The 11,950-nt window shown below is 56.3% G+C and overlaps 1 protein-coding gene and 1 long non-coding RNA gene across 2 annotated transcripts in view; one reads left to right on the top strand and one right to left on the bottom strand.

Annotated features, from left to right (window-relative positions):
* Nucleotides 1–11,950, bottom strand: part of LOC103676539 (TRIO and F-actin binding protein) — a 52,700-nt gene that overhangs the window by 36,903 nt on the left and 3,847 nt on the right. Inside the window, 5 exon segments of the mRNA XM_040637502.1 lie at nucleotides 1,406–3,245; nucleotides 3,248–4,387; nucleotides 8,363–8,531; nucleotides 9,555–9,739; nucleotides 11,097–11,253. Of these exon segments, the coding sequence (XP_040493436.1) occupies nucleotides 1,406–3,245; nucleotides 3,248–4,387; nucleotides 8,363–8,531; nucleotides 9,555–9,739; nucleotides 11,097–11,253 (3,491 nt within the window).
* LOC121104427 overlaps nucleotides 4,288–11,950 on the top strand; it is a 22,754-nt gene continuing 15,091 nt past the window's right edge. The window contains exon 1 of the long non-coding RNA XR_005836761.1: nucleotides 4,288–4,413. This is a non-coding gene — a long non-coding RNA (uncharacterized LOC121104427). The remainder of the gene's footprint in view (nucleotides 4,414–11,950) is intronic.

Genomic DNA, 11,950 nt, shown 5'->3' with positions numbered 1-11,950 from the left:
CACCGTTTGTAACAGAGGCTCCACTCTGGTGGGGGCTGGTGCAGGGAGGGAGGCTGTGTGTGTAGGGGGGACAGGGACCGAATGGGAAATCTCCGTACTTTCCACTCCATTTTGCTATGAACCTAAAACTGCTCTTAAAAAATTAAAATGTGGTTTCATTTGTTTGTTTGTTTGTTTTTGTTTGTTTGTTTGTTTGTTTGTTTTTTAAAGGCCAGAGAGAGAATTACACTGATGATGGAGACCCCAGAGGTTGTCACCTGGGTAGTAAATGGATGTAACTTACTGGAGAAGGAAATTTGAAGAATAAGAGATAAGGTTTCTCAAGTAGATTCAAATCGAAGAGAAAATATTGCCCCAAGGGAAACAAAGAAGAATTCTGGAATGCAAACCATTACCCGCTCCTGGGGTGACGGAAAAGTTCTCAAATTAGGTCGCGGGTGGCCATACGACTCTGGGTCAGTAAATACACTGTGCGGCACTGAATTACACACTGTGAGTTTTGAGACTTCCAGACCTACTTTTTTGGGTTCTCTTAACCTTAACTAATGGAATTCCAGCCCCAGTCCTTGAAAACTCTGAGGCTGGAAATGCCCGAGAAAGAAATCTTACCCAGATCGGGAGGAAATGTTTTCCCTCCCCGCCCTGTACCAAAGCAGACACTCTGGGTCGTAAACCACCTGTGGGGCCCTGCTGTCCAAGGAGACTTGCGGGACACTTGGACTGGACTTCAGGCACTGTCGCCATGCCCCAGGAAGGTGGCTTTTAACTTCTACAAAATTTGTAATTCTGTGAGTTCTCTTATTTAAAACATGTGGCTTTGGCCATTCATTTTAAACTGACATCTCTGTTTTCTGAAATTCAAGGGGACCCATGAGTTTTCTTGGTTAAAGTAGAAAAGAAAAAAAAATAATTTAAAAAAAAAATTTTAAAAGCAGAAAAGAATCATAGGTACTTTCTTTTCCATCATGTAAGAAGGGGGAAAAAATAAACTTGCGATTCCGGATCAAACAAAGGGTTTGAGAGTTTAACCTTATTTAAATCAATGTACTAACATTCTCCCCATTTTACAGATGAGGAAACTGAGGCTCAGGTGGGTTAAATCACTTTACCAGATCACATAATTTGGGAGTGGATTTGACCCAGGATTTGAACCCAGCCCACCTGACCCTGGTCTTTCCTCTTAACCACCAGGCTACATAAAGTATCACTCGGTTGTCAGAAAAAAAAAACCCTCCTAAAATGTGGAAACAGAGGTGAAGTGACTTGCCCAAGGTCACACAGCCAGTAAGTGGCAGGGTGGGGGTCTGAACCCTTTCCATCTGCCAGCCTAAGCCTGTGAACCTTGCCCTATCCTGCGGCCGAGCCTCCTCCCCAGCCCACCTGGCTGGCCCCGCCCTGAGCTCACCTGCGCTCTTGCCCGAAGAGGCGCTCCACCTCTGCGCGGCCAGGGCTGCGGGTGCGGCCCCCGTTGCTGCCCTGGGGCCCTGGCTCCCTCTGCGCCAGCCTCCTGGGCGGGGGCAGGTCGGCCAGCACGGTGTACTCCTCCCTCTCCAAGTTGTGCCTGGTCTCCCCAGGGGCGGCTGAGCCCCGGGAGCCCCCCGAGCTGCCTGGCGGAGGTGAGGGTGCCAGGAGACCTAGGTCACTGGGGGGATGGCGGGGTGGGGAGGAGGCTCGAGGTGCATCCCGGTGCCCAATGCACACTTGGGGGGGCAACACTGGAGAACCATGCAGAGAGTCAGTGGAGGGGGCCAGGCTCTCCATACTAGTCCCTGGGGGATCCTGAAAGAAGAGGGAGGGCTCGGGGGCCTGGCGTGGTGGGGACGAGAAGGAGGGTGCATCCCGGTGCCCAATGCACACGGGGGTGGGCATGTGGGGGGGCTCATGCAGAGAGTCTGTGGAGGGGACAAGGCTCTCAGTGCTGGCCCTGGGGAGATCCTGGAATAACAGGGAGGGCTCTGGGGGCTGCCGCGGTGGGGAGGAGGCCCGGGGTGCGTCACGGTACCCAATACACACAGGTGGGGGGAACTGAGGAGGGTCATGCTGGGGGGACTGGGTCTCAGCATCTGATGTGTCTGGGAGGAAGGGGAAGGGGTCATGCTGCAAATAGCGAGGAGGTGAAGAAGCCCGGGGGGCATCCCGGTGTCCAATGCACACAGCTGGAGGTATATAGGGGGGATTGTGGTGGGGAGGCTCACTCTCAGATGCATGGGGGTCTGGGAAGAAGGGGAAGGGGTCATGTTGCAAATAGCGAGGAGGTGAAGAAGCTCGAGGGGCATCCCGATGCCCAATACACACAGAACATGGAGGCTGGGAGGGCTCAGAAGAGGTCTGGGGTGCCCCACGGATAGCAGGGTACAGAGGTGAAGAAGTCCGGGAGGCACTGTGGGGGCCCGGGTTATGGGAGGAAGAAGCGGCCCGAGACAGTGAGTTGTGCTGGGTAGATCCGGAGGAGGACAGAGGTGGGTCACGCTGAGTTGGCCTAGTGGGAGATGAGGTCTGAGGGGGCCTGTCCCCTTGGGTTGGCCGAAGGGCAATGGAGGCCCAGGGAACCTCACTTTGCTTGGAGCGAGATGGGGACGAGGTTCGTGGGCCTTCACTCTGGGTTGGGCGGAGGGGAAAGGAGGCCCAGGGAATGTCTTTGTTAGTACGATGGGGAGAAGAATTCCTGGGATTGTTCCGTGGAGTGGAGCGATGAGGAGATGATGGTCCAGGATTGTCCCATTGTGTGCAGCATCGAGGGGAGGAAGTTCCAGGGCTGTCCCGCCGAGCGGAAGACTGTGGGTTGTCTCGTTGAGTATAAGAGGTTCTAGGATTATTCCATTGTGTACAAGAGGTCTTAGGGTTGTCCCGTTGGGTAGAAGAGGTTCTGGGGATGTTCTGTTGAATACAAGAAGCTCTGGGGTTGTCCCGCTGGACGGTTCTGTTGGGAGAGGGGACTCTGGGGTTGTCCCACTGGGCACAAAATGATCTGGGGTTATCCTTTTGGGTGGTTCTGTTGGGAGAGGACCCTCTGGGGTTGTCCTGCTGGGCACAGGATGCTCTGAGGTTGTCCCGTTGGGTGGTTCTGTTGGGAGAGGAGCCTCGGGGGTTGTCCTGCTGGGCACAGGATGCTCTGAGGTTGTCCCGTTGGGTGGTTCTGTTGGGAGAGGGGACTCTGGGGTTGTCCTGCTGGGGACAGGATGCTCTGAGGTTGTCCCGTTGGGTGGTTCTGTTGGGAGAGGGGACTCTGGGGTTGTCCTGCTGAGGTTGTCCCGTTGGGTGGTTCTGTTGGGAGAGGAGCCTCGGGGGTTGTCCTGCTGGGCACAGGATGCTCTGAGGTTGTCCCGTTGGGTGGTTCTGTTGGGAGAGGGGACTCTGGGGTTGTCCTGCTGGGGACAGGATGCTCTGAGGTTGTCCCGTTGGGTGGTTCTGTTGGGAGCGGAGCCTCTGGGGTTGTCCTGCAGGCTGGTTCTGTTGGGAGAGGGGACTCTGGGGTTGTCCCGCTGGGCACAGGATGATCTGGGGTTGTCCCGTTGGGTGGTTCTGTTGGGAGAGGAGCCTCTGGGGTTGTCCTGCAGGCTGGTTCTGTTGGGAGAGGGGACTCTGGGGTTGTCCCGCTGGGCACAGGATGATCTGGGGTTGTCCCGTTGGGTGGTTCTGTTGGGAGAGGAGCCTCGGGGATTGTCCTCCTGGGGACAGGATGCTCTGAGGTTGTCCCGTTGGGTGGTTCTGTTGGGAGCGGAGCCTCTGGGGTTGTCCCGTTGGGTGGTTCTGTTGGGAGTGGAGCCTCTGGGGTTGTCCCGTTGGGTGGTTCTGTTGGGAGAGGAGCCTCGGGGGTTGTCCCGCTGGGCACAGGATGATCTGGGGTTGTCCTGTTGGGTGGTTCTTTTGGGAGAGGGGCCTCTGGGGTTGTTCCTCTGGGGAGTACAAGTGGGAAAAGAAGTCTGAGGGTTGTCCTGTTGGACAGAAGAGGTTCTAGAGTTGTCTTGTCCGGTGGCTCTGGTGGGAGAGGAAACTTGAGGATTGTTTCGTTGGACAGAGGAGGTTCTGGGGTTATCCCGTTGGGCAATTCTTGAGGGAGAGGATGCTCTGGGGGTGTTGTGCTGTGTGAAAGAGGTCCTGGGGATGTCCTGTTGGGTGGACGAGGTTCTCAGGTTGTCCCGTGGGGCAATTTGTGTGGGAGAGGAGGCTCGGGGGGTATTGAACTGTGTGTAAGCAGTCTGGGCAACGTCCCTCTGGGCAGAACGATGAAAAGAGGAAGCTTGGGGGGTGGCACTGCGAGGTCCGCCCTGCGGTGTCGCACAGGAAGCCTGGGTTAGCGCTGACTGGTGCCGCTCCAAGAAGTACCCACTTTCTCCCCGGAGCTTCGCCCAGTGCTGTCCGGCACTTCGGCTCCCACTGCAGGTGTCTGGAGAGAGGAGAGGCTGGTTCAAGGTAAGGGGAGGGGTCTCACACTCGACCTTTCCTTGTCCCCTGGGACAGATGATCAAGGCAGAGCCCACAGCCCTTCTTAGAGGACCCACTGTCCAGACCAAGTGACTCCACCTCTTGGAGCGACTCAGATCGGAGGAGGCTTAAAGGCCTGTCTCAAGCTGAGCCTGGGAATTTGACATTGAACCCCACCCGACTCAGTCACTGGGCAGGAGGCTGCAGAGCTGGAAGAGCACAAAGACGGGGCGGGGGGGGGGGCTGCACAAATGCGTAGAGAGCGGTTCTGACAATAGCCCATGTGACCGGAGAGAGGGAGAGGTGGGTCTGGAGGCAGCTACTAGCAACTTCCCTTTCCCTGTTCTACTTGCTGCGGATGGGTCCTGAGAACTCCCCCCATCTCTTCTAATGAGGCTCCTTCATGTGTGAGCGCTCTAGAAAGCTCCCATTCCTTATACCCAGAGATGCTCTCAGGGCTGCCAGGAGCCTGGGATGGGCTTCTGTGTGAACCTCCAGCCTGGGCCTCACCTGGGAGTTTGCTAGAAATGCCGACCCTCAGGGCCCCGCCCTGGGCATGGTACATCAAATCTATATTTTAATAAGATTCCCACGTGACTTGCATGCACATTACAGTCTAAGCAGCCCTGGTCTGAGAGATTAATGTAACTGCCCTAAACAGGGACCCCTTCACCCCCTTCACAACTCCCATCCCCTGGCAAGGGATCACCATGACCTCAGTGTCACCCTCCAGCCCCCCCCCCCAGCCCTTGGTCACCTAGTATGTGGTGGCCCCCAGCTATGTGCGTGTCCCTGGGCCACAGCTTCAGGAGAGGAGTAAAGGGTATGGTGGCCCCCTCTGGAAGGAGCCACGACTGCTTTCATTAAAGGCCATGCTTAAGGGGTCCCCGGAGGGCTTAATCTGTTAAGCATCTGCCTTCAGCTCAGGTCATGATCTCGGGGTCCTGGAATCAAGCCCCGTGTTGGGCTCCCTGCTCAGTGGGGAGTCTGCCTCTCCCTTTCCCTCTACCCCTGCCCTGGTTTATGCTAGCTCTCTCACATGCTCTCTCTCTCTCTCAAATAAATAGATAAAATCTTAAAAAATAAAATAAAATAAAATAAAATAAAATAAAATAAAATAAAATAAAATAAAATAAAATAAAATAAAATAAAATAAAATAAAGGCCATGCTTAAGATGCCCTCTCCTCCTGCTTGGAAAGCTGTGCCTCCTCCAAACTTTCTGAGCTGCCATCCCTGAAGTCTGAATTTCCAGCACCTAGCAAGGGACTGGAACCAAGCACATAGCAGCACTTAAATTTTTTATTGTCGTTGCCCAATGAACTGATGGCCCATGGCATTCTGAATCGGCCGGCTTCTCTCATCCCCCTCCTCCCACCCCCCCACCCAGTCAGCCACCCACATCCTTCACCTGGATGGTTCCGAAAGCCCCCAGTGTGCGTGCTGTGGGCCCTAGGTCATCGTCCCATTTAGGGAGATCCTTTCCAAAAGCAAACCTGGCTAGATCACCCCTGCTTACAAGGAGGGACCAAAAAACTATCAGACTGGAGGAGACTGGGAGACACGGTATCTCCATGCAGTGTGGGTCCTGGATGGGAGCACAGGACCACAGAGGGACATCAGTGGGGAAAACGGGTGAGCCCAAATAAAGTCTATAGTGTAGACAGCAATGCTAAACCAATGTTAATTTCTTAATTTTGAGAGCTACACTTCGGTTTTGTAAGATGGCAACATGAGGCGAACCAGGCAAAGGGTATAATGGAAACTCTCTGGATTCTTTGCAACTCTGCTATAAATCTCAAATTATTTCAAAATAAAAGACAGCAAAAACATCAGGGGCTCCCAACTGCATCTGGAAAAAAATCCAGGGATTTCCCATGGCTGGTGAGGCTCTGGCCACCCCCACCGGCCTCCCCGCTCCATCAGGGGAGGGGCCCCACCTTCTAGTTTTCCACTGCATCTCCCTGCGGGGAAAGTGCTAAGCACACCGGAAGGGCTCAACCCTACTGTGCGGCTGGCGGCCAGCTCTGAGCTCTGCCTCGCCCTTTGAGCACGGGACGCGTCCTGGCTGAGATGGCGTTCGCCACCACTCCTGCTGCCTCCTGGCTGGGTCAGCGCCCAGGCTTCTTCCTTGCCCACCCATCTCGAGCATCCCTTTCGGCCTGCCCCCCCCCCAGGATCTGACTTCTCTCCTGCAGCCCACCTAATGCATACCCAGCGCAGGCTATACAGATGTCCTAGAGCACTGTGTCCGGTCCCTCGGCCCGCTGGGCTCTGTGCAGCCTGCCCCTAGGAGTGTGCTTTGCAAACTAGGAGGTGCCCAGAGAGGGATGGCAAGGAGTTCCTAGCATCTCATCTGGGAGTTGGCTAATTCCTCAGGGGCCTTAGCTCCCCTGTCTGTAATGTGGGAGCCTGCCACCAGGTGGACAGCAGTGACTGCCTTCAATCAAGCAGGTCACAGAGTGAGGTTCCCCCACTCCACTGCCCCGTGTTAGAAGTAAGAAAGCAGGTCTTTAGTACAAAATCCTACCTGCCTATTAAGCCACTCGCATGCCGGGGAGGCACTGGGCTCCCTGCTTCCTCTGTGATATTACTTCTTCCCACGCACCCTCTCCCCAGGGCCGGATAGGGCAAGGCAGTGGGGTGGGGCAGTGATAAGATCTGATTCAGGTTTTTGTTTGTTTGTTTTTTTTAGAGAGAGAGAGGGAGCACACGTGTGTGCACAAGCAGGGGGAGGGGCAGAGGAAGAGAGAATCGCAAGCAGGCTCCACGCTCAGCGCAGAGCCCAAGCAGAGCTCGATCTCACGACCCTGAGATCATGACCTGAGCTGAAATCAAAAGTCAGAGGCATAACCAACTGAGCCACCCAGGTGCCCCTCGTGTTTTTAAAGGTGGCTCAGCTCTCAAAGGACTGAGAGGGCCGGGCAGAACCTGGAGGCTTGGAGGGGACTCTGGCGACAATCCCCGCAGGGGGCAGTGGTGGCTTGGCCAGGGAGTACTTATACAGATGGCAAGAAGGGGACAGATTTGAGGTGTGTTTTGCAGGTGGTACTAACCAGAATTGCTGATCGAATACAAAGGGGAAAAAATAGAGAAATTGGGAAAACACAAGTTTGGGGGCCTGAGTCGTCAGAATGGTAGTGACATGGAACAGATTGCCAGAAAAATAGGTTCAGAGGGAGGGTCAGGATGTGGGTGGCCCCCCACATCAGCCTCCTCTCTCCCCCCAACTCCCATGCTCCATGTGCTCCCATCACCCATACTAGGCTCGCATTAGCGAGGTGCTAACCAATGTCATGGGCATCTGGGGGCTTGGCCTACCCAGTGGCCTTTTCCCTTTCTCTGCAAACAATCCCCCTGATTTCCCTCCACCCCTACTCTCAGGCCAGGAGGTGTGCCCAGGGGCCTGACCCCATCCCTGATCACCAGGTTGGGCACATGACCCCCAATGGGTCCCAGGGAAGACCCTATTGGGAAGATCGTGCCCCCTTTCCTGGGAGCTGATATGCAGGTAGGGCACAGTCTGGTGCTGCTGGTCGTCACGCCACGACCGGGGAAGGTCTGGCTGAGAATGAAGCCAACACAGAAGAAAACACAGCAGAGAGCAGATTCCTGATACCATTTGAACATCTGGATCCAGCCATACCTGAAGTCACAGCCCCCTAAACGTTTTACTTACATGGGTCATTTCCTTTATGTTCGGTCAGTTTCTGTCAATTGCATCCTGATCCTAACCACCCAGTTGTGAGCTGATGTATTTCAAGCAGGTCGCGTGGCACACTGTGGCCGCTCCATAATTATATGGGACTGTACTATTATTACTCAGGTCACCAAATTAAGATGTCCCGGGGGACCCAGATGGCCAGTGAGATCTGGCCAGGCCCCGGGCCATCACCACACCCATGGTCACAGCGACCAACCTAGCCTAGCAGGACTCACCTTCCTTTCTCCGGCCTGCAGTATCCCCTCCCACAGGGGGCCGGATGAGGAGAGATGGGGCCCTTCGGGCACTGTCAGCTCTTGGCCCTTCCTGGGGTTTCCTCGGGATCATCACGGTGAGCTCGTCCCAGCTGGGGGCCTCCTCCTGCCTTTCAACAGTGTCCCAGTCCTGCCAGGGAAGCAAGGAGAAAGCACATTTGGAGCCTCTAGGGTCTGTGCTCCCAACATGAGATAGTTAGAGAAAGGGAAAGGCTCTGACATTGAAGAGCACCTGCTGTATACTCAACACTGCACCGGACCCTTCGCAGACATCGACTTAGCTAATCTTCAATCAACACTTGAGGCAGGCGTGTTCGTCAGAGCTGAGAACTTGCCCAAAGTCACACAGCTGAGAAATGGTTTAGGTGGGAGGGGACTTGAACCCAGGGCATTTGGACTCCGTGTGGTAGAAAGGCCCTGGCATAGCAGTCCCCGGTCCCCAGGGACACCCCCCGGGGTCCAGAGAGGAATGGGTTCAAAGCCTTGCCCCTCCGCTTCCCAGATACATGATGGCCTCGGTAAGTTGCTCCCTTCTCTGAGCCTCAGTTATTTGCCCTAGAATGGTGCCATAAAAATCTCTACCTCAGAAGGGGTGGTGAGCCTTCTGAAGCCCACGCCAGTCATGCCATCACTTTCCCTTGGAGGTCTCACAGAAAGCCTGCCTCTCCTGCCCTGTGACAGCCCTTTGACGGGTGAATACCCCAGAAGTTCCCAAGTCTTCTCTTCTTCCAGCCAAATGGCTCCCAGCCCTTGCCTGGGCTCCACGGCCTGCTTGCTCTCCTCTGTCCCCGAGAGATCTATGCCAGGGCTGAGTCATGGAGCTCAGACGTGTGTGAGCAAGACAGGGCCCAGGACCAGTCCCATCCTTGCCCCGGACAGCATGCCTAACACCCCGGCCCTCTGTGACCCGAGAATATTTGGCAGCCTGACCCCATTGGTGATTCACCTGGAATTGCCTGTCAATTGGAACTCCCTCCGTCTTTTCACGGAAGAGACCTCTGCCCCTCCCAGGCGGTTGGTCCGGGAGGCCCAAGGTGCCGACTAAGTCGCCAGAGGGCCCAAGGGGCTCAACCCTTGTCTGGAGGTTTGGGTGGGACCCCAGGGCTGGCACGGAGGGGTGATCTTGCCCCCCGGCCTTCCCTCCCCAGCTCACCACGGAGGACGAGTCGCTGGTATCATCAGGAGTGTCGCAGTCAGGGCTGGAGCTGGTGCCAGAGTCAAGGCCTTCGTCAAAGCTGCCACCCAGGGAGGAGGCCAGACCCTCCAGATAGGCCACTGTCTCCGGTTCCTGGCTCCTGCTCCCAGGGGCGGCTGTGGGGACCTCTGCGGAGGACCCTGCTGACCGGCCCCTGGGAGAAGAGACAGACCTATGACTTCTCCCCCAAAAAGTCATGAGAATTAGGGAGTGATACCCCCACCCAGGTGCACACACACCTCACATTAGAGCAAAGGAGGGAGCGCACCCAGGCCTCCCTGTGCTGGGCTCTTCGCATGGACTGCCTCATTCAGCTACAACAGTCTCCCTTTGAAATGGGTGTCATGATTCCCATTTTACAGATGAAGACACTGAGGCTCAGAGAGCTCAAGGGACTGGCCAAGGTCACAGAGCTAGGAAGGGGGACAGCTGCATTATGAACCATGCCTGTGGCCCCAGTGCCAATACTCTGTCACTGGAGCAGGAGTGGGACCCCCAAAGCTCAGTAAAAATGTGATGACAGTTGTACTGGGCTGAAGGGGGTGCTTCAAGAGGTACCAGAGTTCCAGGGGTAGTGACAGGGTCACGAGCCTGGATGCCAAGCCAGGGAGTAGCAGAGAAAGCCCCGCTTTAGGGAAGCCAGTCAAGATAGACACAGGCCCAAGTAGGCTTAGAGATGACAGTGTCCCCAAGGAGTGACCCACAGATTGACCTACAAGGTGGAAAGGGATGACAGCCCTGAAAAACGTGTCTGTGGTCAAATGAGTTAGGGACGTACCACACGCTTCTACCTCCCTACCCAAAAGCACAAGGCCTGCTAGCAAACTGAAGGGTCTGACAAGTCTTGCAAGACAGATATTCCAATCTGTTTATCCCGGACTTTCTGAAACAGATTTGATGGCAGAGCTGGTTTCGTTTTTTTAAAGCAATACCTACCTGGGAGGCATACATGGTCCCAAAGCAAAGCTGATTTGATTCAATTCCTCTTATTTTTTAAACAGGGAAACTGAGGCATAAAGGAGGGAATGACTTGTTCCCTTAGCCCATCTGGGATGGCGCTGAGGCTGGAACCCAGGTTTCTGGGCCCTCAGCCATGCCCTCCCAAGGCACCATGGCCTCAAAGAGGGACTTCAGTTCAGCTCGGGCCTGGGGATGGAGGGAATCCCAGAGCCTGGAGCCACACACGGTCAGGTAGGTGGGTGGTCACAGGGGCCCCTGGGTGCCCAGACTGTTTAATCTTTAAAAGCTGTGCCAAGGGAACCAGGAAATGTGAGTGGGCTGGGGGCCATGCCCCCTGCAGGGTGGGTGCATGGCTGCTCCATACCCCGGAGCAAACCAAGCTAGGGACCGAGGAACATGCCCACTGCCGGCCTATGCCCGGGCTGTTGACCTGCCCATGTGACCCATGCCCGCAGCCAGCACAGACAGATCCTGCCATAGTGAAGGGGTGTAGGGTGGGGTGGGTGAGGGCATCCTCCCCTAGGGAGCCCCTCCCCAAACCCTGGGGCTCTACCCACCTCTCGGGTCCTGGCGCAAGGCCCGCGCGCACCACGAACTGGCAGCCGGAGGTCGAGGAACGGGGAGGGTCCTCAGAGGCAGGCGGGCGGCGTGGCAGGTCGCAGTAAGGCACCCCAGCACTCGGAGGGCTCCCCGGCTCCTGGAGCAGAGTTGGAGAGAGGAGGCAGCTCCTGGCCCACGTGGGGGCTCCCCTCCCCCTGTGCAGCCCCTCCCCCCACCAGGCGGTGAAGAAGAGAGTCCAGGCATCTCCTCCTGGGATCTCAGGCTTCTCAAGGCGGGCTGTCCATCAGGCTGGCAGCGCCTCTGGCTGAGGTACAGGGCGTGTGCGTGCACACGTGTGTGCATAGTCTGTGTGTGTATAAAGGCCTGTGTGTGCGCAAGGGTGCACACGTGCGTGTGTCTGCAAGGCGGGGTGGAGGGAGGTACTAACGCATCTGTTTGCGTCAGTGCACGCGAGCTTATTTCTACATGTGTGTTGGCGCGTGTGCATGTGTGTGCTGCAGGATGCCAAGGAAACAAAAGGGCCCAAACGGGTCTTCTGCAGCTGGAAAACAAGGCTGAGGGCGGAGGGTGAGGAGGAGGGAGCAAGCCCACCTAGAGAGGGAAGGAAATGGTCTGAGGGAGGAAGAGGAAGTCTGAGGGGGTTAGGAGCAAGGGGAGATTTGCCCTACTGCAGGGGGTGCAGGGGGCGCAGGGGGCGCAGGGGCTCAGGGTCAGGAGGGTCCAGGCCCAGGGGTGGGGTGGGGGTGGGGCCCTGAGCCCGCAGCCCTTCTCTCCCCCGCCCGTCCGCGGCCAGGCCACACCTGCTAAGGTTGGTGCCGGGCTCACCGGGGGGG

Source organism: Ursus maritimus, unplaced genomic scaffold, assembly GCF_017311325.1.
Source record: "Ursus maritimus isolate PB19 unplaced genomic scaffold, ASM1731132v1 scaffold_21, whole genome shotgun sequence".
In the NCBI taxonomy this organism is placed as follows: domain Eukaryota; kingdom Metazoa; phylum Chordata; class Mammalia; order Carnivora; family Ursidae; genus Ursus; species Ursus maritimus.
The sequence above is the reverse complement of the archived record's forward strand: the minus strand, read 5'-3'. Positions and strand labels throughout refer to the sequence as shown.